This window comes from Haliotis rubra, unplaced genomic scaffold (assembly GCF_003918875.1).
Source record: "Haliotis rubra isolate DU_JTF1 unplaced genomic scaffold, ASM391887v1 Scf125, whole genome shotgun sequence".
NCBI classification, from domain to species: Eukaryota; Metazoa; Mollusca; class Gastropoda; order Lepetellida; family Haliotidae; genus Haliotis; species Haliotis rubra.
The window spans coordinates 614,152-640,680 of NW_025765170.1; the positions used below are offsets into that span (position 1 = coordinate 614,152).

The 26,529-nt window shown below is 39.1% G+C and overlaps 1 protein-coding gene across 1 annotated transcript; it reads left to right on the forward strand.

The window, feature by feature from the left end:
• The first annotated feature begins 7,200 nt into the window (after nt 1-7,200).
• LOC124266356 (inositol monophosphatase 1-like) lies at nt 7,201-26,302 on the forward strand. Its single transcript, XM_046701163.1, is given in 9 exon segments — nt 7,201-7,258; nt 13,545-13,666; nt 15,543-15,676; nt 16,713-16,817; nt 18,433-18,478; nt 21,471-21,585; nt 23,859-23,964; nt 24,781-24,932; nt 25,814-26,302. Coding segments are annotated over 8 exon segments (843 nt in total). The 5' UTR covers nt 7,201-7,258; nt 13,545-13,588; the 3' UTR covers nt 25,921-26,302.
• The last annotated feature ends 227 nt before the right edge of the window (nt 26,303-26,529 follow it).

Genomic DNA, 26,529 nt, shown 5'->3' on the forward strand with positions numbered 1-26,529 from the left:
CTCCTCCCAGAACACCTTACACCCAGGTATGTCGGATGGCTCTGTACTGCAGTGTTTATTGATGGACATTCAATAGCGCTTGTATCCACGCACTTGTGCATGCTCAAAGCGCAAAGACACTATTATCCCTGTTAACCCAAGATGACTTTGAGAAGGTTAACAGTCATATGATTTATCCCATCGGGTACCCATTCACGCTGGGTGAATGGAGGCACGTTTTGAACAAACTCACTTGCCTAGGGGGAGACCAAATGTGGTGCAGGACAGAAGTCAACACAGGACATGGATAAGGGTGACCCATCTTCGCCACTGACTGCAGTGATGACTGCCCGAACCATCCCAGGACTTCGCCGTATCCACCCCAACACAGTTCGACAACGTTTACGTCATCACGGGATCAGACCACGACGTCCCACCATACGGCCTATCCTGACACAACGTCATCGGCAAGCTCGCCGAATGTGGTGCCGAATTCATGTCCGCAGACCATTGTTTTGGTGGAGAAATGTTGTTTTTACAGATGAGTCCAGGTTTAACATTTCCCATAGTGATGGACGTCAACGTGCCTATAGACGCGTGGGAGAACGTTATGCACAGGCCTGTGTCTTGGAGAGGAATCGCTTTGGTGGTGGTTCCGTGATGATTTGGGGTGGAATAACAGCACGCCAAAGAACTCCTTTGGTGATTGGTCAGGGCAACTGAACTGGTGTGGGCTACAGGGATCAGATTCTTCGACCTGCGGCAATTCCTTTTCTGCAACGTCAAGGCCCTGGGTTAATATTCCAACAGGACAATGCCCGCCCTCATACGGCAAGGGTTGCTATGGATTTCTTGCAACGCCACAACGTTGACTTACTGCCTTGGCCTGCAAATTCACCGGATCTCTCCCCGATAGAGCATGTTTGGGACGAGATGGATCGACGTCTACACCATCTTCCTCATCCGCCAGATAACGTCCTTGACCTTGCAACAGAACTTGAGAGAATCTGGCGTGACATCCCACAAGCCTTCCTTGCACGTTTGATAGGCTCTATGCGTCGTCGATGCACTGCTGTTCTCAATGCCGATGGTGGACATACCCGTTATTGAGCTTGTGACATGGTCGTTTAACCCCTCTCCCGCTTGTGGACTCGTGACGTCATTGTGATTGACTTTTCAATTGCAATTCTCCCGACTTGTTATGGTCTCATGATCCCTCCATTAAAGTGTATATGTACCTTTGACATTGTTATCGTACTTATCAACTGGGATAATATTTTAACAATGCACAGTTTCTTTATGTGGCTAGTATATAACGACCGTGCTCAACTAAACGGAAATAAATTACTTACTTATCGGTTATTTAAGAAACTATTAAAGCCAGAACAGTATGTCACCTCACTGTTAACAAGATCCCAACGTAGTGTGCTGAGTTAGCTTCTCTGTGGCACTTTGCCTCTTGAGATAGAACTATAGGCAGGTATACACGCCCGAAAACGTCTTTATAGAAGACAGGATTTGTACATTTTGTTGCAGCAAATCTGTTGAAGATGAGGTACACTTTCTCGTTAAGTGCGACTTATTCTGACATTAGATTCAATTTATGGCAGGATATCGCCCGTATTTACCCTCTATTTTCACAAATGTCTTCAAAAGCCCAGTTTATTTTCTTATTGCGAAATGAAAGATTTGTGAAGCCTCTTGCCGCATTAATATCACAAATGTATAATAGACGAAAACACGCATTTTAGTCCCAGTCAATAATTATCATAATGTTTATTAATACTTTAACGTTTTAGTCTCAATTGTCTTTTCACATCTGTATGTGGATTTAAAGCTGTTATCGTGTCTCATAGTCACTACATTTTTTAATTGTGAATTTTATGTGATTTTAACATGTCAATTGTATACAACGTGACACGTTAATAACCTATTTTCTTCTCTTTCTTCTCTCTCTTTAAATTGTACGTCGCTTTCAAGCAGCCGCACGTGATGTTGAACATGTAGCCGATATTTGCTTGGAGAAAATGGACTAAGATTTACAAATATTATCACCTGACATGCGGTTGGAAATTGTAGATATAACAATGTAACCGACTGTCACATTATCTCATACCTGCCAAGGTGGGTCAAACTGGCCAGTATCTCCTACTGTGCTGGTCAGATAGAGTTAGGTGACAGCTTTAAGACCTAATACATTTATCGGTATTTACGGCTATTTGTGTCTACCACCTAATCAAATCCCACGTGCCACGTGTACAGGCGGCAACATACCAGCTGATCAGTTAATCTAATTCATACTGAACCTCACCCATAAACGCCGTTAGCATCAAGACCTTCAACAAAATATATTATATAATTCCGTCGAGATAGAGTGACCATAAAGTTCGGAATAACAACATTATCACCTATCTGATCACACAATAGGATAATCCGCTGTAGCGAGCATATGCATAAAGATACGAATGACAGTCGGCCACCTGCACGTAGATGTTGGCGGAGGTCTGTAAATATTCCGAGTATCAGGGGCGGGAGAGAGGGGATGCGCACAGTTCATTTTCACCCGCTTTCACGGGAGTTTCAATGGTCATGTAATAAGGTATCTTCCCATAAGAGGGGCGGTGGGGTAGCCTAGTGGTTAAAGCGTTTGCTCGTCACGCCGAAGACCCGGGTTCGATTCCCCACATGGGCACAATGTGTGAAGCCCATTTGTGGTGTCCCCCGCTGTGATATTGCTGGAATATTGCTAAAAACGGCGTAAAAACCATACTCACTCACTCACTCACTTCCCATAAGACAGACCTCCCAAAAGACAGACCGCTCAAAACAACACATTTTATGGTTGGTTGCATAAGGCTTAATGAAGCTGTACCCTGATAATAATGGTATATGCCCAGATAAAAAAGACAACATTAGGTATTAACTATAGTTTTATCAATTCATGTAATCAATTATGAGTTTTAAATTAAGACATATTGCATCACCATATATGTACATCAACACATATTTGCCAGATCACATTTACTTGTAAATTTTATCAAAAACAATAATTTATATACATGTACCTATCAAACATATGAGACCAAGCACCATATTATTTTACGTCACATGTTTGTCAGTGCACATATAAGACTTATTAGAAAGTCATTTGAACATCATCATGTTTGTCCTTTCACCCTGTTCTTGGCATACAGGAAGCCATCTAGAAGGGTGATCGGAAAAAAAGTCATAGGAAAAAAGCCATGTGAAAAATAACTATTAGAAAACATCCTGTTCACCAGTTAAATACTTTGTTTATACTGAATTTTATAAATACTATTTCACTTTCATCTTCAAATAATCTTAGTACTAAAAACATCCTGTTCTCCAGTTATTTGCAAACACTAATTCAACTACTGTTATAACATCCTATTCTCCAGTTATTTATACGTGCATGATCTTGAGTGTTTTCTTTATGAACATGATGTAACTGGCCTCGAACATGTAAATAAGCATGAGGTGAGCTTATGCATAGTGTGAAGTTAGATGTCTGTGATGATCTTCATGTATTATTAGTTCTGTAAACATCCTACTATTGAAAAAATTGTTTATCTAATGAAAAGTGATTATTCACCGCTTAACTCTAAAGTTGCCAAATTTATCAAAACTGGACTTTGTTCAATGTTATAATATTTACAATATGCTGTATGTTCCCTGTGTCACTATATGTGATTTTTGAGAATAAAATGTCGGTTCTATTCTGTTCTGTTCAGTAAAAGGATTAGTAATATGTTTTGAGAAGGGCACAGGAGATCATCCTTGTTCCCGGGCCTCTCATTAGTTTATATAGTCTATATAAACTAATGAGAGGCCCGGGAACCAGGATGACAGGAGATAGGAGTGTGTTGTTAACTACTATACTACCCTGTAGTGACTCTGGGTCAGCTCATTAATCAAATAGGGGTGGACAGCATAGCTCAACTAATGGCATGTTCTCATTTCGCCTACATCCCAAATCGCCTACAGTCTTAAAACAACATTTCATGGTCTGTTGGTTACGCAATGATAAACTAGTGGCACCCCTATGATCTAAAAGTGGACTCTGCTAGTTGAAGTAGTTGAAGGACAAAAAGACAGTTTATTAAAAAATGTATTTCTGTTATTTGTCTGTTATTTATTTATTTTGTTATTTGTCACTTTACGATCACAACGATATGCACATCATATCACAATAGTGTTAAGGAGGTTTACTTGTACGGATGTCCATTCTCACTTCAACTTCATAAGGTCACCAGCCGCGCCAAGGAACTGAAGGCGTGATCTTCTCCCAGAAGCAAGCCGCTCGCGAAGTGAAACTTAGGCTAAACATTCTTCCTCGTCTAACGATGTGGGTGTGATGGTACCAGGGACACGCAGGTTATAGTAACTGGCATTATCCAAAATGATAACGCTTGGTTCGTCCAGCTGCGGTAAAGGCTGATCTTCGAACCAATCCAAAAATACCTGCCCATTCATTTCGCAATTGTAATCACCATCAGATTTCTTGGCCTCAAAAACAAAGTCACAACCCCCAATCAGTCCCTTGCTACGGGTACCAGCATGCAAGATGATCAGGCGTCTACCTTTGCCTGATGGTAACACTGGTGCCTTAGAACATCTGAAGGAAGCCACTTCCTATCGGTTGAGTGATTTTGATTACACCAGGTTTCATCAAGGTATATAATTTGAAACCCCAAATTGCGGTATTTTTCAACTGTTCTGAGATAAGCTGATCGCATGGACAGGATTGAGTACTTTTCTCTAAACTCAGTTCTGTCATCTCCCCTTTTGGTGTACCTGAACCCCATTTCTACCAGAGCTACAATAAGTGTTGTTTTCGAGACATTTATTGTATCTTGGATCTCATCTTGTATTTTAGCACACGTCGGTGGGATTTTGCTTTCATACAGTTTATAAACTGCACGGCGTATGACACACTTATCAAAGCTATCCAGTTTGTGTTTCCTACCTGGTTTTGATTTTGACACGACCCCTGAGGTAACTGATTTGTTTACAAGTTTGTAAACCTGACTATATGTCAAATTAGGGGCTTTACACATTCTATAGTAAACCCTGTCATAGCTGACGAGAGGTTTCCCCCTTTGTTTCTCCAGTATGAAATACTGGTATAAATTTGAAATTAATTGTTCTGCAGATATATCAAGTAGCATGTTGCCATTTCAGTGCTCATACACGAAGTGAAACTTCTATGGGTGAACAAGAATATCTATGCAATTTGAATGAAGACTTTTTTACGTAATTATTTTAAATATATAACTACTACAAGAGTTCCATCTTTTTCACATATAGATGTTAAAAAAACAAAAACTTTTGACAATCATTTATGTAATTTAATTAGTTGAGGCTATATGATTAATCATAGTCTGTATTTCAAAACTACAGTTTGTACTTAGAATATTTACGAATGTTGTTAAAACGTCAAAATTTCCTCCTGTGAAGTCACCCCTCAAGTGCATTTTTTCATCTGAGCTTTAATATCCACCTAGGTAGAGTCGTACATGTATCATATATCTGCTTTTATCTTGTGTCAAATTCATCATATTGATATTGAAGCCAAAAAGCATTTTCCAAGCATTTCCAGCATTATCTTAGTGAGTCAGGTTCATTGTAGGGGTGCATTTTCTTATCCCAATTAGTCTACATTTTTTTTGTATGCGAAATGGGATGTAGGCGAATTGACATGTAGGCGAATAGAGACTAAACCCAACTAATTAATGTACTCATTGAGTCTGTCTTATGGGAGGTCTGTCTTTTGGGAGTGAACCTGTAATAAACTTTTAAACTAAAGTGATAATATGGTACAGCGACTGAGAGGCAGGCAAGTATATGGCAAGCCTTTATCACAATTTTTCGAAATTAGGGACCGTTCTTAATTTAAGGCTATTTTTTAGGGGAAGAAAGAAGGGAAATGATGATTTGGGGTGGGGTCATCAATTTTGTATACACGTACTGGGGGAGGTTCAACAATTTTGTACATAAATACATGTTTACAATTAGGCTTAGAAATTATGGGAAGGGGAGGTGGGGGGTCATTCACATTGTACATACCTCTCAATAAAAATCATCATCACCTCCCTAGCCATAAATTATGAACGGCCCCTTAGGGATTTCTACCATTGAGCAGCATACCCAGCCATGCTGATCAGATATGGTGATATCTTGAATTTTACTTCAACACCAGTCTGTCAAGATACCTTTTATTGAATTTAAGATATAGAGGATACTAAACGACCTTCCGTGTAATACCATTTTTATTAAACGAGTTAACGAATCTTTCATAAGTTTTATAAAATGGTATTTCACGGAAACGAGTTTAGTATTCTGTTTATTACTCACCAACATATATTGATAGAAACTGCCTACAGTTCCGCGAGTTGAGCAAGGTCTAATACCATTGTGACAAAGGTATTAGCATTGTGATGTCATAACTGTAAAACATTATGACGTCATACGTCCGGCATCACGCGATGTTATTACACAATGTATAATAACATTGTACACTTATTAAACAGTGCTATCTTCAACGGGTGAGTAATAAATAGAGGATATTATATGAGTGCCCATGACTCGTATAAAACTCGTGCCTAAATGACGGTATATCCCTCGCTCTCGCTCGGGAAATACCAACATTTAGGCCCTCGTGTCGTAAACATAGTATGATATGGGCACGAATATAATATTCGGTTTATTGCCGAAGTCGTCAAATTGAGGAAAATAAACCCAAATCTACTTTCAAACATAGGCTGGCTACCCGCCGTCGCCGCATGTAGAACGCAACGTCACAGAAGAAACGTGACGTCATAGCATTGTTAATGACGTCACGTCACCATGACAAAGTGATATTTTGCCCTAGGACATGGTATGAAAAATATGAACCCCGATATTTTCGCCCTCGTAGGTAATAAATGTAAATATTATTGTGTATTGTATGATGGTATGTTTTATTAATCATGTTTTGGTGATATATCAATTAATATTTATTGTTATCTGAAAGAAAACCCCAAAATATTACATTGGTATCTTTAAACAATTTACGATACGAGTAATTTCGAATTAAATGTGAAATAACCCGGCTTGCCACAAAATCGAGCGCTGTCCGAACCAACCTTTGGTGTAATATTTCGTCTCCTTACAGCGACTGTTGGCGCATGCACTGGCACGGAGTATAAACTTTTAAAGGGAGCTCACTCTAAATTGTTTCATGCAAGAGCTCGCTGAGGTTGACTGTCAGTTGTATAAGGTGAGTAGTTTCCAATGTGTGTATGAATTATTGTATTAAAATACTCAAAATGGCGATCGAAATATACTTAGTATGTCAGTTTGGTTTTGCGTGTTTCGTATGGTAAAAAGATTCCGAGACTGTATTTGAGAAATAGACTTCCTGATTAGGAATCATCATTCACTGATTCAGACATTAGACGATTAGTATCCGCTCAGATGTGATACACGTGCTCATAAGATAGAAACGAGGATCGGAACAGCTATGGGACAACACCTACCAGTTAATATGGTCAATGTCATTTTATTAAGGTCCTTATTGTAAAAGTCAGTTTGGTATGACACCAATCGTGTCGTTTTGTTGTGAAAGAGTCAAAGATGGAGATAAGACCAAAGCCTTTGACAAGTTTCAGAAGCTTACGGTTGTAAACATCTGATTTATAATTTTAGCTACCTCGAGGTCTGGCCAGGGGAATGTCCTTCAGGTTGTCCCATATATCCAATGTACAGGACCGATACCATAAAAAATCTTCATTACCTCTATCAATGTCTTTATGTTTGAGAGATATTCAGATATCTAATTCATTTATTAATCAATTTTCCTTTTGTGCATGGTATTTTTTAAAACATGTATTCATTATCATGTGGCTTTGTAAAATGAAGGCCTAATTTATTACCTCATATTTTACCAGCATGACAACAGAGACCATATTATATGGTCTCTGATGACAATAATGAATGTGATGATTATGTGCTGTGTTTCCATAACTTGTAGTGATCGACTTAACCAAGTCGTGAAAGCAAGGTTTGCTTGCCTGAATAGAAAATATTCACAATTCCGGGGGTCAGTGGGAAGTTTGATCCCATGATATCCAACTAGCATGCAGCTCATTTCATACTGATGGTTATGTTAAGTAACTATATACATTCAGGAAAAAGCAAGAGTCCATGTAGGCTTTCACTAGTCTCGGACTAACACAGTTGTTCGTGTTGATTGTCTATCCCACTGCTCCGTTTCTTAAATCACAGGAATTTTGTTGATGAAAGGTTAGATAGAGAGTTAAAATGAGTTTTACTGATACACAGTGTTATGTGTTTATTGGTTAAGCTTGTCCATGTTCTTGTTAATCTCAAATATGTAGGGGCATGTTTACTGTTTCAATTTTGTTGATAACTCCATTGAAGTACCGTTACTAAAAAGACAAAAAAAGCCCTGTACTTGCAAACAAGTACTTGCATCTATGCTTTACTAAGAAAGTTTAATCCCCAATATAACATATGTTGAACTTCATGGAACTAACTGTTTAAAATTGCACTGCATTTGTGTATTTTATTCTGAGCTGTGAGATGTTTTACACTTATAAGTGTTGTTTGGTAGCTAATTACATAGGAATCTCAACTGATTTTGTATAGTACTGGAGTGGGCATGATGTTGTAAACCCATATGTGTCTGCATATAGCTCTTGTATTAAATATCAGTGGCTAGATGCAGAGGAATTTGTGTTTTAACCGCATATAAGATAAAATTCTGTAAACCAGAAGAGATGTTGCTCGACTGAAAGTGTTAATAAGTGTTAATGGGACTTTCCATTTCGAGCCAGTGGCTAGTAAAAATCCATTCAGGCCAGTCAATCTCCACAATCACTGGCCCAACTGGCTAGTGAATTTTCATAGGGTCATTTTGTAAGTATATCACTCTCTCCGAATTAAAATACACTCTTAAATTATGCAAGATTATGGCCTGATAAAAGTAATCATCATATTAGCAGCTTAATGATGACTAATTTGGACTAGTGAATTTTCTGTGGACTAGTAACTTTCAGGCATAGCTAGCCTGACTGGCTTGCAAGATTTGGAAACTATTTCACACATTGAATATACACTTCTCCACGCACTCTGAATATACACATCTGATTTATGATTTTAGCTACCTCAGGGTCTGTCCTCCACGTTGTCCCATATGTAACCCATATATTAAATATTTAATTTCCATGAAAGCTTGTTATTATGATATAGGGTTGGTAACAGCCATATTTAATTTGATGGGTGTTTGACCATTGGGTCAAGGTTTATTTTGCGTATATTACAAACATGAATCTAATATGTAATTGATTATAGAATCATCTGTCAATAGTTTTCATATTTGTACGACCTCATGAAATATTAAAGTTATACAATGACCAATCAATATTTTCATATAAACCGTTGCAAGGCTGTGGCATGTGGTGTGTGGACCTGTGCATAAAACCCATGTGACAAATCAGGTGAAGTTAAGCAACAGAAAAGTCCTTGGATGGGTGACAGTGTTCGGCAGCCTGAGTCCTGAGAGTTTTTAGAACTTAAGTCCTGCCCCACAACGAAGCACACGGGACACATGTGGTCCCATCTTAATCAAAATTGACTCTGTTCACCCAGCTATGAATGGGTACCCGGTGGGATAAGTCATATGAATGTTAACCTTCTAGCGCCTCACAGGCAGCTTAAGTTAACCAGGGTAATAATGTCTCAGCACTTTAGCATATATTATCTTACCTTCATGTAAGGACCGCCTCTGTGGTGTAGTGGTTAGAGCGTCCGCCCGGAGAGCGGAAGGTCGCGGGTTCGATCCCCGACCGCGTCATACCAAAAGACGTTAAAATGTGGTACTTGTTGGTCCCTGCCTGGCGCTCGGCATTAATGGGTACAACAAGGACTGGTCGGCTCAGAGTCAGTATAATGTGTCTGAGTGGGGTATTCATGCTTCACTGCAGCATGGTATCTCAGTGGGCTAGCACTATAAAACCAGCTTCAGTCTGGGCTAGTACAAGCAGCCGCACATACACACGCATGCACGTCGTCATATGAGCGAAATATTCTCAAGCACAACGTTAAACCCAATTTCACCTCACCTTCATGTAAAATACTTTAATTTCATTGGGCAATGATGCTTTAATAAGTTTCTGTGTCACCCTCCCAGTAGGTTAACAACTGGAAAAAATATTACCTGTTGCCACGGTAACTGCCAAACTCTCCCTCTAGAAGCTCTATCGCTAACAATCTTATGACATCATAACATGCCTAATGCAGTGCACAGAGTTTGAAAACCTTGCGATTAGCTGTTTTGAGTTCACTTTGTACACATTTATTTTACCAACTTTCACTGCTTTATTTAAACTATTTTATGCATTGAATCATTTGCACACTGAACTTAGACATAATTTACCCTTATTATCCCCCGCAACGTGTTTTATGGGGGTATTAAAATGGACTCTGTCCGTGCGTCCATGCGTCCGTCCGTGCACATTTGTCTTTTCCGGAGCAGAACTCTAAAACCGTTCTATATTTCTTCACCAAACTTGGCACATAGATAGATCTGGTGTTGTACTGGTGCCTTTTGGTAGTTTTGGAATTCTGAATAAAATATTTTTGGCGTTTCTGTGGCAATAAGTTTTGACTTACCCTGAAATTGGTGGTAGTACACTTTTCCGGAGCTGAACTCTAAAACCCTTCACTATTTCTTTACCAAACTTGGCACACAGATTGACCTGATGGTGTACCGGTGCCCTTTGGTAGTTTTGGAATTCTGAATAAAATATTTTTGGCATTTCCATTGCAACAAGTTCGACTTAGACTGAAATTAGTGGTAGTGCTCTTTTCTGGAGCAGAACTTAAAAACCGTTCACTATTTCTTCACCAAACTTGGCACATAGATAGATCTGGTGGTGTACAGGTGCCTTTTGGTAGTTTTGGAATTCTGAATAAAATATTTTTGGCGTTTCCGTGGCAACAAGTTTTGACTTAGCCTGAAATTGGTGGTAGTACACTTTTCCGGAGCTCAACTCTAAAACCGTTCAATATTTCTTCACCAAACTTGGCACATAGATAGATCTGGTGGTGTACTGGTGCCTTTTGGTAGTTTGGGAATTCTGAATAAAATATTTTTGGCATTTCCATGGCAACAAGTTTGACTAAAACAGAAATTAGTGGTAGTGCACTTTTCCGGAGCTCAACTCTAAAACCGTTCAATGTTTCTTCACCAAACCTGGCACATAGATAGATCTGGTGGTGTACTGGTGCCCTTTGGTAGTTTTGGAATTCTGAATAAAATATTTTTGGCATTTCCATTGCAACAAGTTCGACTTAGACTGAAATTAGTGGTAGTGCTCTTTTCTGGAGCAGAACTTAAAAACCGTTCACTATTTCTTCACCAAACTTGGCACATAGATAGATCTGGTGGTGTACAGGTGCCTTTTGGTAGTTTTGGAATTCTGAATAAAATATTTTTGGCGTTTCCGTGGCAACAAGTTTTGACTTAGCCTGAAATTGGTGGTAGTACACTTTTCCGGAGCTCAACTCTAAAACCGTTCAATATTTCTTCACCAAACTTGGCACATAGATAGATCTGGTGGTGTACTGGTGCCTTTTGGTAGTTTGGGAATTCTGAATAAAATATTTTTGGCATTTCCATGGCAACAAGTTTGACTAAAACAGAAATTAGTGGTAGTGCACTTTTCCGGAGCTCAACTCTAAAACCGTTCAATGTTTCTTCACCAAACCTGGCACATAGATAGATCTGGTGGTGTACTGGTGCCTTTTGGTAGTTTGGGAATTCTGAATAAAATATTTTTGGCATTTCCATGGCAACAAGTTTGACATAGCCTGAAATTGGTGATAGTGCTCCTTTCTGGAGCAGAACTTTAAAAACCTTTCAATACTCTCCTTCCACTTTTCTGTATACACACCTAAATATTTGACATAATCATAACTCGTAGACATAATCATGAAGAGTATTTTGCCATTGCTGGGGATATTGATGACTTTGTCTTCTTGCTATAGTAGTTTTATGCTTGTCAGAATATGTTTCACTAATTTTAAAAATCCAGTCGAGAGGCAGATGCCATTTAGTTTACGTGTCATCTAGTCGGATCTTCAAATTAAATAAAATGATATTTTGTACATTTAACATGGCTGTAAGATAAATACGTTGTAAACTTCTCCCTCGGGTAATATGGTCTGATGTACGCCCCTTTGAATAGATTGGCTGAAGAGTTATATTAGGCTTTTATATATTTTCTAAAAAGGAAGGTTTTTATAGAACTTCGGAAAGCTTGAATAGAGACAGAAAGCCTTAGCTCAAGTGGTAGTTGGTTCCAGAGTCTTGGAGCTCCATAGCTGAATGATTGGAGACCAAAGGATTTGAATTTTCGACGTGGAATTTGTCAGTAAATATTTATCTGCAGATCTTAGAGCAGATACATGTGGTAGGAGAGTTTGGGGCATGGCTTAAACAGGAAGTTGTAGAAATTGGTCTGCTTATCCTTTCACCTTTGAATATGATATTGATTTCATCATGTATGACACGTTAAGATTTATATATGGAACAAGAAACATCATATTTGTTTCTTTGTTGAATGGCGCAATACCTGGCAATGTTCCAGCTATATGATGCCAGGCAGTCTCATTGACATAACCATACCATGTGTTACCAGTATTAATTACTCACCCATTGAAGATATCACCGTTTATTATATCTACAATGTTATTACACATTGTGAAATAACACCTCGTGCTGCCGGAACTATTTGCACTCTGTTACATGACACACGTGACACAGTTGTGCAAGTGTAATGCACTCATGGAATTCTTAGGAAAGACGTTTCAACTGGTCATTTGTTCCATTTTTCATACCCCCTTGTTTATTTAAAAAAAATCAAATTAAATAAAATAACATTGACAATCATAAATGAAATGTATTCATACGCGTGACCCGTGTTATGACGGCATAATGCACTCGTTCTGTTAGTTGAATTCTGAGATATTATTTTGCTAATGTTGGAAGAGTAATAAATTAAATACCGTACTAAACAATGTCCTGTGTAATACCATATTTATGAAACTCGCGATTGGTATTACACGGAACATCGTTTAGTATTCTCTATATGTACTTACATATATAAATATAACATGAAAGAATCAAGTCTGAGTGTTAAGTATGTACTAATTAGCAACATGACAAGCAGAATGTAAATGATGACTTGCTGTAACCATGGTAGCAGGAGGTACTGACTTTTGAGGTGTTTGTATCTTTTTCTGTGTTTTCAATCCTTTGAGTTCGTTGTAACCGTGTAGATCGATGTTCATGCTGTTGATCACAGGCCCAAACCTCGAATATTTACAGATCACCGCCATATAGCTGGAATATTGCTGAGTGCGGCCTTAAACAACTAACAAACCAAACATATAATTGTACGTTACTGTATTTGATATTTGATGGTCAGTTTTATGCACAATATTTTTCATGTCATCTATTGAAATTTTTTACTTTTCAGTTTGACATCATTTCTTCAAATCCTAAACTGGTCACCACTCCATCATGTCTGTACAAGTCAGCTCTCAGCAACTGCAGGAATTCTTGGATTTTGCAGTGGAAGTAGCGAAGAAGGCTGGGGAGGTTAGTATTCAGTTGGGATCAGGGTACTGTTGCACAAGAATCATGAAGGTCCGGGTTAGAACATTGGCCTTCAGTAACCCATGCTTGTCGTCAGAGGCGACTAACGGGACCGCTGACTTGGTTGACACATGTCATCGGTGCCCAATTGCGCAGATCGATGCTCATGTTGTTGATCATGTCATTGGTTCCCAATTGCGCAGATCGATGCTCATGTTGTTGATCACTGGATTGTCTGGTCCAGACTCGATTATGTACAGACCGCCGCCATATAACTGGAATATTTCTGAGTGTTGCGTTAAACTAAACTCACTCACTCACTCACTGTTGTACAAAGCAGTGTTAGAGTTAGGTGATGATAACTTCCACACGGGCGGCGTGGTAGCCTAGTGGTTAAAGTGTCCGCTCATCATGCTGAAGGCATCCATTCTCTGCATGTCAATTTATGTGATTTATGCACACAGGATGCACAATTCTGCATTGTGTAAAACCATGGGAAACCATTTGAAGTTTGGTTGGTGAAGTGATGGTAATGCTCACCTCTCAGCAACAGTAACCCAACTTGCAAAATAGGCCAAAACAGGGTATAATGATCTCCATATAATTGCTTGTCATCTTTTAACTTGACATGTAATTTGAGATCAGAGGCTAGAGTTAACTCGCCACATATACTGTACTTCCTCTAATAAGCGCCGGGGTAAAGCAGCTCACTAACAATTACGGAAAATACACCCAGTAAGCGAAAAAGTGCCGGACCTCTAATAAGCACAGCTTCTGGAGGTCCATTGATAAAATATGTGCAAGGGTGCTTATTGGAGAAAATACGGAACCTAAACAAACAAAAAAAGATTCGAGATCTTTCTACAAACTTCTCTGCATCAGTCTATACAGTGGGCGGTGGGGTAGCCTAGTGGATAAAGTGTTTGCTCGTCACGCCGAAGACACATGTTCGATTCCCCACATGGGTACAATGTGTGAAGCCCATTTCTGGTGTCCTCTGCCATGATATTGCTGAAATATTGCTAAAAGCGGTGTAAAACTTAACTCACTCACTCACTCCAGAACTCTGCCTACAATATAGCACAAGTCTAAATATAGAGCAGTGTCAACAGATACAAAGTACCCTTGGAACATTGTTACACATTGCATAACACTGCCATGTAACAACACTTATCATGGTGTTTAACTTAGTCAGCACTTTACCTGTGCTCGCTGGTTTAAACATACGGCGTGAGTCCTACGTCACTTTGTCCTTTTTGGCTACATTAGGTTGACATGACATGAATGGAATTGTGACAACTTATCCTTTTCTAGTAAAGATGTAGATCGCGAAGTGCAGCTAGCTTTAAATGTAACCAAGGGAGGTAACTCTATTATTGTTTTGCACAAGAAAAGCGGACAACGGGTCGGGTGTCTGTTTATACAAAACGGTATGCATAAAGCTTCAGTAAAATTGAGTTGTTAAAGCTATTTGAATAAGTTTTATGGATGATATTATTGTGGCGTTCCTACGGTGCATTTACTTATCTTGCAGTTAATCATTCGCTACATTGCAGTGAAGTTTCGAAGTAGACTACATGACACAAATACTGTAAAGACCAGTGGCGCGAATAAATAAAAGAAACAAGATAACAGACACATTTTCGTTTATTGTCAGACAGCCACAATACACATCTACTCATAGTACAGTAAACTTTATAAAAATTGTACAAAAGATATTTCATTGCACCAGATATTACAATCAAACTTAATACCAAAAGGAATGGCAGTACAGTTCATTACACATTTATTACACATTTTAAGAAAAGTAAAATTAGCAGTCAATCCTTGTCAGTTCAAGTGTTACAACGTCAGCATTGATATAATTGTGTTTCAACAGATGATAAAAGATGGATTTTCAAAGAAGAAAAATGTGGAAACAAAACAGAGCAATGCTGATCTTGTGACGGAAACTGACCAGGCGGTGGAAAAATGGGTGATTGAATACATCAAGGAAAGATACCCGTCACACAAGTAGGTGATATCAGTGTCTTTACCTGGCATATTTACTCTGATGCAATATCTGTCTACATGAAGATCTGAAACAATATGTTACTATTTATTTGTTGTGAGTGGAGTTAATAAATACAAAGGATTTATGTAGAGCAGCTCAGATGCCAATATTTGGCACCAAATGTCTTGAAAATGTCCCAAATTGAAATCATATAAGGGAGGTAACTCAAATTTCTTAGACACCAAAGCCACTGCCAGGACATGAAGGCATCAATCCCAGCAAATTGTTTTTGTATTCTATTGGGTGTCAGTTAGCTCTAAAGTATTGTAATTTCTGACAAACACTAGCTGGTGTAGTCAATGGGACTGGCCGCCATGTTGTTCTTCTTGTTACTTGAATCTGGTTTGTACTTTCTGATCGGTCCATTAGTCTCTGTAGTGTACAAACAAGAATTCGGTAACAAAGATCAAAGGCACGTAATGGCAGTTACAAGAACCAATGGTTGATGCAGGTTTTCAAAAATGCAACTTTGTCATACTTTCCTATTATGATGCATATTTGGAAGACATACTTGCAATGGCCTGCAATATTAGATGTGAGAAAAGAAAGTCACATTTCTCACATTCAAGACAGATTGGTTATGCTCTTGACAAGTTCACAAGATGGTTTGAAATTCATAGTTTTCAAAAGTATTGATGAAGATTTCATCAATAGTGCTGTTGTCATAGCTAAATTTGTCTGTTCCAAATTTAAATAAAAGGTTACTAATCTACAATTATATGAACACAAATATCAAAACACAGTCTGTTTATGATGGTTCATCTCCGAATTTCAGTGTCAGGAATTCTTTTCATTTGAAAACCTCCAATCTAACCATGTCATTCGAAAATCCAATTTCACCAAATACTCCTCTAAGTCCTCGAATCTGAAGATGCATGTAGTTTTTCTGTCAGTTTGCAACAGTTGCTGGGCATTGATGCACTGTTATTGGGGGGCTGTTATCAGAAGAGGATTCTGTTTACCAGTTGTTTATTGTTGTTCACTTTCATGTTTTAGGTTTATTGGTGAGGAGTCAACAGTCAACGACATCCCATGTGACTTCACAGATGATCTGACGTGGATTGTCGATCCTATAGATGGAACCACCAATTTTGTACATAGGTAGTTTATGAGACCAGAGAGAATTTAGGGAAGAGTTTTCTGCTTTTAAGGGGATCAAGTCATATTGGATTTCAATAATTGTACTTGAAAGCAATACCTTTGCAGGGCCCTTGAAGATCTGGGTTAGAATTGATCTTCAGCAACCCATGCTTGTTGTAAGAGGCGACTCACGGGATTGGGTGGTCAGGCTCATAGAACCGTGCACAGTTATTTTCACTGAATTTAAGACCTGTTTTGGAATTGATCTTCAGCAATCCATAATCTGTTTGTTTGTTGTTTAACCCCGCACTCAGCAAAATTCCAGCTATTTGGCAGCGGTCTGTCTGGACCAGATACTCCAGTGATCAACATCATGAGCATCAATTTATCCGTTTGGGATACAATAACATGTGTCAATCATGTCAGGGAGCCTGAGCACCCGGTCCCGTTTGCCGCTTCTTGCGACAAGCATTGGTTGCAAATTCCAGTTCTAACCAGGATCTTCATGGGTGCCCCCATGCATCTAAGATGCGCCAAACGGGATCGTTGACTGGGTTGCCCTATCCCTGTTGCGTAAATCGATGTTTATGAGGTCATTCACTGGGTCGTCTGTTCACAAATATTTACATACGTCACATAGCTAGAATATTGCGGAATGCGTTTGTTCGAAAAAGGCTCTGCAGACGCCTTCATACAACTGAAACTCCACCACTGCAGACCCGTGAAGATCCGGGTTAAAATTGATCTTCAGCAACCCATGCTTGTCGTATCACACTCGCTGACTTGGTTGACACATGTCATCGTATCCCAGTTGTGTAGATCGATGTTCATGCTGTTGATCACTGGATTGTCTGGTCCAGACTTGATTATTTACAGACTGCCGCTATGTAGCTAGAATATTGCTGAGTGCGACAAACCAACCAACCAATACCATTGTGGAGATTTAACGTCTATAACAGGTCAGCTGTCAGGAAAACATAACATGTAAAACAAAGTTTATGTGTGTTCCTGAAGTTTGTTTTGTATTATATATATGACAAACAAAAGTCATTATCATCACTGACTTAAAGGCACAATGTCATACCATATTTCACTAAAAATACATAATGCATTTCTCTCGATAATACTATCAGCCCTCAGGGAAGCTACCATATAATATATTCCAAAAATAATTACATATTTAGATTACAATATTAAATTAGAATGTTCGAATGAATCAATGCAACTTTGCATTAAATTGACTCTCTCGCCCTCTACCGGGCCGAACCCCATAGAGTTATGTCCCTTGGAGCACTCTTTACGAATATCCTATAACGCAACTTGTGATTGAAACCAGTTCGGCAAACACTGACAACACCGTGTGCGACAGTTTTCGATATACGAAGCAATTGTTTACATTCCATATATGGCTAGTGTTATCTGTTTGGAAGCTGTTCGCCTCGAAGTTTCAATTATCGATTTCAGGCAAGTTGTAAGGGATAATAAGTCTTTTATTGCATCAATAGGAAGCTAAAGTGAGTGCATATGCCCCCAATATATAAAATATAGGCCAAAATATTGTCGTGACATTGTGCCTTAAAGCATCAAAGTTTACTGTTGCTTTATTTTATGTATTTCTTTTCTTTTCTGAAAATAGCATTCCTGAAGTATCATATTCCATGGGATTGACAGCTAATAAGGAGGTAGGATCAATACTAACTACAGATTGAGTTAACAATATGTCTGACTTGTGTCATTGTAAGGTGGCACCTTGTGAGATAATCATGCTATGTGTTACTGGTTTGTCTAGCTTACAAAATGAGGATTGAGTGGACAATATGTCTGGTGGCACCTTGTGAGATAATCATGCTATGTGTTACTGGTTTGTCTAGCTTACAAAATGAGGATTGAGTGGACAATATGTCTGGTGGCATAATCATGCTATGTGTTACTGGTTTTGTGAGATAATCATGCTAAGTGTTACTGGTTTGTCTAGCTTACAAAATGAGGATTGAGTGGACAATATGTCTGGTGGCACCTTGTGAGATAATCATGCTAAGTGTTACTGGTTTGTCTAGCTTACAAAATGAGGATTGAGTGGACAATAATATGTCTGCTAAGAGATAATCAGCTATGTTACTGGTTTGTCTAGCTTACAAAATGGGATAATGTCATGGCACCTTGTGAGATAATCATGCTATGTGTTACTGGTTTGTCTAGCTTACAAAATGAGGATTGAGTGGACAATATGTCTGGTGGCACCTTGTGAGATAATCATGCTAAGTGTTACTGGTTTGTCTAGCTTACAAAATGAGGATTGAGTGGACAATATGTCTGGTGGCACCTTGTGAGATAATCATGCTAAGTGTTACTGGTTTGTCTAGCTTACAAAATGAGGATTGAGTGGACAATATGTCTGATGGCACCTTGTGAGATAATCATGCTAAGTGTTACTGGTTTGTCTAGCTTACAAAATGAGGATTGAGTGGACAATATGTCTGGTGGCACCTTGTGAGATAATCATGCTAAGTGTTACTGGTTTGTCTAGCTTACAAAATGAGGATTGAGTGGACAATATGTCTGGTGGCACCTTGTGAGATAATCATGCTAAGTGTTACTGGTTTGTCTAGCTTACAAAATGAGGATTGAGTGGACAATATGTCTTGTGAGAGGATGCAATATGTCTTACAAAATGAGGATTGAGTGGACAATATGTCTGGTGGCACCTTGTGAGATAATCATGCCAAGTGTTACTGGTTTGTCTAGCTTACAAAATGAGGATTGAGTGGACAATATGTCTGATGTGTAACTGCACGATAACACCATGGGATATTCTCATTTTATCAGCCACTTGTTTGTTTTGCTCTGACCTGTGTTAGAAGCTGCTGTTGTATGGCTTGAATACTGATGACTAGGTCTGGATATTGCCCTGATTCTCATATTGCGATATATTGCAATAATTCAAGAGATATTGCAATACATATTGTGATATATTGACTGGAAGGATTCTGCCCAAGTGCGTACATCATAAATTCATAATAGCTCTCTGTGTGCGACATTGTGCTGTTACACAATACTTTCAGGCTCCCTGTCCCCATTGTGTATGGGTGTATGCCAGTGGTGTACAGATAAATGATATAGAGCCTTAACATGGAATGTTTCATTGAAGTAACTCTATTGCAACAAAGTTTTGCGAACATAATGATAAAGGTAATAATATAACATGATTCTCATGGTCAGTGTTGTTTGCTTCAACAGAATGCACTTCAATGCAGCATGTAATTATTGTTACTGTTTGTCAGTGATTCATTCAGATTTAACTCCAATATAAACATGTGTTAACATGAACTTTTGTAAAATGAAACAAAAACATGATTAGGTGAACTACTTGAGCTTAAAATCTCATGTGACTTCCAATAACTAGGATCCGTGACTAGAATGTCATTATACAGTCCTACAAGATTTATAAGACTTTGGCCTTTATCGTAAATTGATAACATATGTCCCATTATGAAACAAAACAATATTACAAAATAATGTGAATTGTGAAATGGTCACTCAGAGCCAGTAGCTCTACTTTTAAGTCCAAATAAAAGATTGGTCAAATCTTTGAAGGGCATTTAGAAGTGGAATGCATAAGAAAAGCAAGGTTTATGGATGTCAACTTCTTTATTGTGAATATTCATGTGAGGTGAGATGAGGTGAAATTGGGTTTTATGTCGTGCTTGAGAATATTTCGCTCATATGACGATGTGCATGCGTGTGTATGTGTATGTGCGGCTGCTTGTACTAGGCCCAGACTGAAGCTGGTGTTATAGTGCTAGCCCACTGAGATACCATGCCGCAGTGAAGCATGAATACCCCACTCAGACACATTATACTGACTCCGAGCCGACCAGTCCTTGTTGTACCCATGAATGCCGAGCGCCAGGCAGCGACCAACAAGTACCATATTTTAACGTCTTTTGATGAAGGAGCAAGCATATACTCCAAAACGTTGTGTTATTACCAACAAGAAGTTGATATCCATTACTCTTGCTTTTCTTAAAAGATTGGTCTATTAAAGGCCACTTAATTCCTCCAAAACGTCACATATGAAACCATTCAAACCCCAAAACTTAAAGCATTTGGTAGAATATTTGGCACTTTTGGAGCCACTTATAAAGACACTTCCACTTGTACAATGTTACATGAAACAGAAAAGAAACAAAAGTATATCTGGCACTTTTAGCGCACATTTTGTTGCTATGGAAATCAAGGGCAGATAATTCAAAGGGAGCTAACTCTGGATGACCCAATATATTGCAGAATCTGAACCATATCGCGATAATCGTTTACCGGTAATATTGCACAGCCCTACTGATGACTGCATTGTAAAACACTCACTCACTTCTTAATAGAGTCGAGTTTCCACGTTTGGGGCCAGAACAATTTAATCCCTTTTTTGACAGAGTATGAAAAATAACCGAATAGTTCTCTGGATTGGTTTGAGGTTAATTTCTAAAAATCGATAAATATTTTTAATAAAACCAAAATATGCATATTTTGTTGAACATGTTCAACAGGCAAGGACAGGCTTGTTTTCCAAAAACAGGGAATATATTTTCTGGTCTTTGATAGACTTAGGTCTACTCTCATTGAAGTGCTTGATTTTTACTATCTATAAAAAAGTGAATTCATTTATCATTTTGGCAGGTGATAGTGGGTGTGGTCTACATACCTGTCCTTGACATTATGTACACCAGCATGAAAGGTCATGGGTCACACTGTAATGGAAGGAAGCTGCTGTAAGCAGTGTGGAAGGTGAGTGGTGGATCTGTAGTATCACAAGATGCATATGGGTTCAGATACAGTCAAACCCCGTATATCCGGAAACCCCGCCTTCCGGATGATTTTTTTGTGAAACGAAACTAACCTTCAGTAATTGTACTCGCTTTGCCAGACCCTGTGCTTACTGACCCGGACGGAGAATTTTCAAACCATTCCCAATGATTTCTATTGAAAAATGATCCTGTTATCCGGATGGAAAGATCTGTATGCATGTACGTGTGCATGTGTATGTTTACCGCACGACTAAGTGTATTCATTGTTAATCTCTCTCGGCAGGCGTTTGAAGTGAATTGATTAGTTACCCATCAAAACACTAGGGACGCGGGTCACTTCTCATGAGAACATCTCATCAGTAACGAAAACACATGCTAATTAGGATTAGGATTAACTACATTGTAATTGTACTGTATATAATGTCTCGTCACATTTCTGTAGACAGGTATTGGGCATAATGGCAAATCAGCCTGCTAAACACAAATGTCGTGTGACTGCACCCAAACGTTCAACTGACTAATGTCACTGTACAGTTCCTTCCTCCCTGATTTATTGAGATACACGTACATACATGAATAAGATTTCAATATACATCGTCAATACGTTTTGCTTGTTTGATCCAGTTAACTGGACGATTCGCAAGTGTAACCAAGATGTCTGGATAAACGGGTTCGACTGTATGTATTAACCTACTGGTCAAAGCGTTCAGTCGTCACACTGAAAAGCCAGGGCTCTGTTTCACCAAGCTCTTGTAAGCCTAAGATCTTATAACTTTTCTCATAGCATTCGTACCTCCTATACTGTAACATTGACTTACGATAGTCGATGCGTTACGAGAGCTTTGTGAAAAGGGGCCCAGGTTCGATTCCCCACATGGATACTGTGTGTGAGCCAATTTCTGGTGTCCCAGACTGTGATGTTGTTGGAATATTGCTGAAAGAGGAGTAAAACTAAACTCACTCACTCACTCAGATATGTATTCAGGACTAGTTACAGTATGCCCGATATATGTATGGTTAAGATGTCTGACCGTTTCCCAGTGCACACACTCTCAGTCACATGTGAGGTTCATGCACATGATGTGCTTCGAACGTAAAATGGAGTTACCTCCCCTAAGTGTCTTTATGGCAGACATACCACAGGGAGAGTGAGTGAGTGAGTTTAGTTTTACGCCACACTCAGCAATATTCCAGCTATATGGCGGCGGTCTGTAAATAATCGAGTCTGGACCAGACAATCGAGTCATCAACGCATGATTGGGATCTGCGATGACATGTGACAACCAAGTCAGCGAAACTGACCACCCGATCCCGTTAGTCGCCTCTTACGACAAGATAGTCGCCTTTTTATGGCAAGCACATGGGTTGCTGAAGACCTATTCTACCCCGGATCTTCACGGGTCTCCACAGGGAGAGGTTGTGAAACAATTGATTTGTATTCAAGGACATTCAGTGGAACCATGAGCAAAATTTCATTGCCCAATCATAAAGAATTATCTGTTGGTTTTAAGCAAAACAAATGTCTCTTTTCTTTCATCAGTACAGTCTGTGGTCAATTTCTCTCCCTGATTGGGAAATTTAGGTTTGAACTAAATTTCCCCCACTGTGATATTGCTGGAATATTGCTAAAAGCTGTGTAAAACTAAAACTCACTCACTCACTACCCATGAAGTGATCTTCAGTAACCCATGCATGTCGTAAGAGGTGACTATTGGGATTGGGTGGTCAGGCTCGCTGGCTTGCTTGACACATGTCATCCTATCCCAACTGCACAGACTGCGATGCTCATGCTGTTGATCACTGGATTGTCTGGTCCAGTCACAGTCTCGATTATTTACAAACCACCTTCATATATAGCTGGAATGTTGGATGAGTGTGGCGTAAAACTAAAGTCACTCACTCACTCACTTGAACTGAAGAAAATACAGTAGTGAGGGTTTCTTTAATACCTTATGTGATTTGAAATGCCCGCAACTTCTTTTTGTTGTTGCTCAAATAGAATATACTACCACATATCACCCTTGTTTGCAGATTGTATTGATGCACAGAAATAGCCTGAGAGAAATACATCCCTTTTGTTGTAGATGGCACTGCTTTTGGCAAGAACAGGGTTTTAATGTCCACATTATAATGTCACAGCCTTTAATATTTGCATTGGGACTTGGCCGTTTGCTATGCTGGTCAGAATGATCTGCTAATTCTGATCAATGTGAGATATTTGCTGCAGAATATTTTCCTTCATATTGATGTTTGATTTCAGATCTGAAGCAGAGTATTGTCATTCACGAAGGGGGAAGTTCCCGGGTACCAACAGTAGTGGACACCAAGATGAAAAACATCCATACTATCGTCACACACAGTCATGGGTAGGTGGAGACTAGCTCACACAGTCATGGGTAGGTTTGGACTAGCTCACGCAGTCAGGGGTAGGTGGAGAAAAGCTCACACAAAACTACCAGTAAGTTCAGTCATGGGGGAAGTTCAGACTAGCTCTCACACAATCTCTGGTAGGTTCAGACTAGCTCTCATAAATTCTCTGGTAGGTTCAGACTAGCTGTCACAAAATCTCTGGTAGTTCAGACTAGCTCTCACAAAATCTCTGGTAGGTTCAGACTAGCTCTCACAAAATCTCTGGTAGGTTCAGACTAGCTCTCACAAAATCTCTGGTAGGTTCAGACTAGCTCTCACAAAGTCACTGGTAGGTTCAGACTCTGGTAGGTTCAGACTTACCCTCATAAAGTCACTGGTAGGTTCAGACTAGCTCTCACAAAGTCTCTGGTAGGTTCAGACTAGCTCTCAAAATCTCTGGTAGGTTCAGACTAGCTCTCACAAAATCACTGGTAGGTTCAGACTAGCTCACAAAATCTCTGGTAGGTTCAGACTTTTTCACACATTAGTTGAGATGAGCTCACAGAATCATGAGTATATGGAGACTCAAATGCATTCCCATCCAGACAGTTCATTGAGAAGGCCTACTTATTCGATTTCAGAGATAGCTCTGGCTTGTGAGTGAGTGAGCTTAGTTTTACGTTGCACTTCGCAATAGTCCAGCTATGTGACAGCAGTCTGTAAAACACTTAGTTTAGACCAGACAATCCATTGATCAACAGCATGAGCATTGATCTACGTATATTTGGCTTGTAGTGAGATATCTGTGAACACTGACATGTTCTGTGTTTCAGTATCCGAGCATACGGATCTGCTGCCATCAACTTCTGCCGTGTGGCCGACGGACAGGGGGAGGCCTACGTGGAATACGGCATTCACTGCTGGGACTTTGTGGCTGGCATGTTGATAGCTCAAGAGGCTGGGGCGTACGTCATGGACCCAGACGGTAAGATGGAAGTGGATGGAGGGAGGGTCGGGGCTGGATTTATGGCAAAAGATCCCAGTTAGGCCAGACCTATTTTATTTCTTGTTTTACGGATCCGCCGGTCGTATTTTTTCAAGAATAAGAAAGAAAATAAAAGTTAATTTTCCCTGCTCAAAAAATAAAATCCTCATGTTGTTATTGGCCAAAAATGTAAACTTACAAACAAAATTATTTTTTTTGCCCCATATAAACTTCATAAATTGCCAAAAATAAAATACTGTTAGTATTTAAAAGGAAAATTATTTTGACCAGTGATGTTTATTTTTTAATTTTTTCCCTCCTGCCTTTAGGTTTTCTGAGGACAAAAATCCGTAAAACAAAAAATATAATTGGTCTGGCCTTATGATATTTTGGCAGAATCATAATATCTTATCAGAGGGGTACACAAAGTCCACAGTCTAGACTACCAGTTGTCCGACTTCCATTTTTGTGGAAGCCGCGGTGGCTGAGTGGTCTAGGCGTCTGACTTTGTGTGCTGGCGATTAGGTACCTGACTCTGAGGGTGTGGGTTCGAATCCCGGATAGGACTCAACCCAACAAATGTACTAGACTCTGTACTTTACTAAGAAAGTGTAATCCCAAATATGACATATGTTACATAATATCTAGAAGCAAATTCCTCAAATACATGTCAGTTTGAATTTAAGCCATATTTAGACCTCGCTTACAAACACAAAAATGATATAGTGAATCACTTCTTTTCACTTGTGATGAGAAATGTTTGAGAAGTATGGGTAAGAAAATCAGGATAAAAAAGAAGTATTTTGCTAATTCACTTTTAATAAAAATGTCACAGATTCATTTGTTTTAAGATATGTTAATAACCTGCTGTTGACCTCCAGGTGGGCCATGTGACCTGATGAAGAGGCGGGTTCTAGTTGCATGCACAGAGAAAGTGGCCAGGGAATTGTCTGCAATATTGACCCACTTAGACATGGGTAGAGACTGAGGTTGTTACGCACAACACTGTGTGCAGTAAATGTAAAAATCTGTCTCATTAAAATCAAATTTCCAACTTCCCACAACCAGTACCGGGGGTAAACAAAGATTTAAGGACATCTTTCTGATCACCTTTATATGACCTTTCAACTGACCAATCAGAGGGCTGTTTGCCACATCTGAAGACTGACAACTGGAAATGGTCAACTCAGAGTATTCCAAATTATATTTATGGACTGGACGACTATTCCATCAAAATCATCGTCTGTTCCTTATTTCAGATTTAAACTTGTGTTTAAGTGTTCAGTATTTTACAAGACACAGTCTGGATGCATATCACTGGGTTAACTTGTGCCATAAAGCTCAATAAAATTTGCTTTCTGATTGGCTAATGTCAGTTTCTTCTTTGTCATTTCATTGGTCAATCAGTGTTTGCAACATATCATTCTGACATGACCCATAATGTCTTGTCTTAGATGTTTGTTTAGCAGTAAGGAGAACTAAAATATGGTTTCGATGAGATTGACGGGAGTGTGTGATTGATATTTATGATTGATCCTGAAATACCAATATCTGATCACATAAGATCTTGTATACTGCCCATGTTTTGTGTTTGACT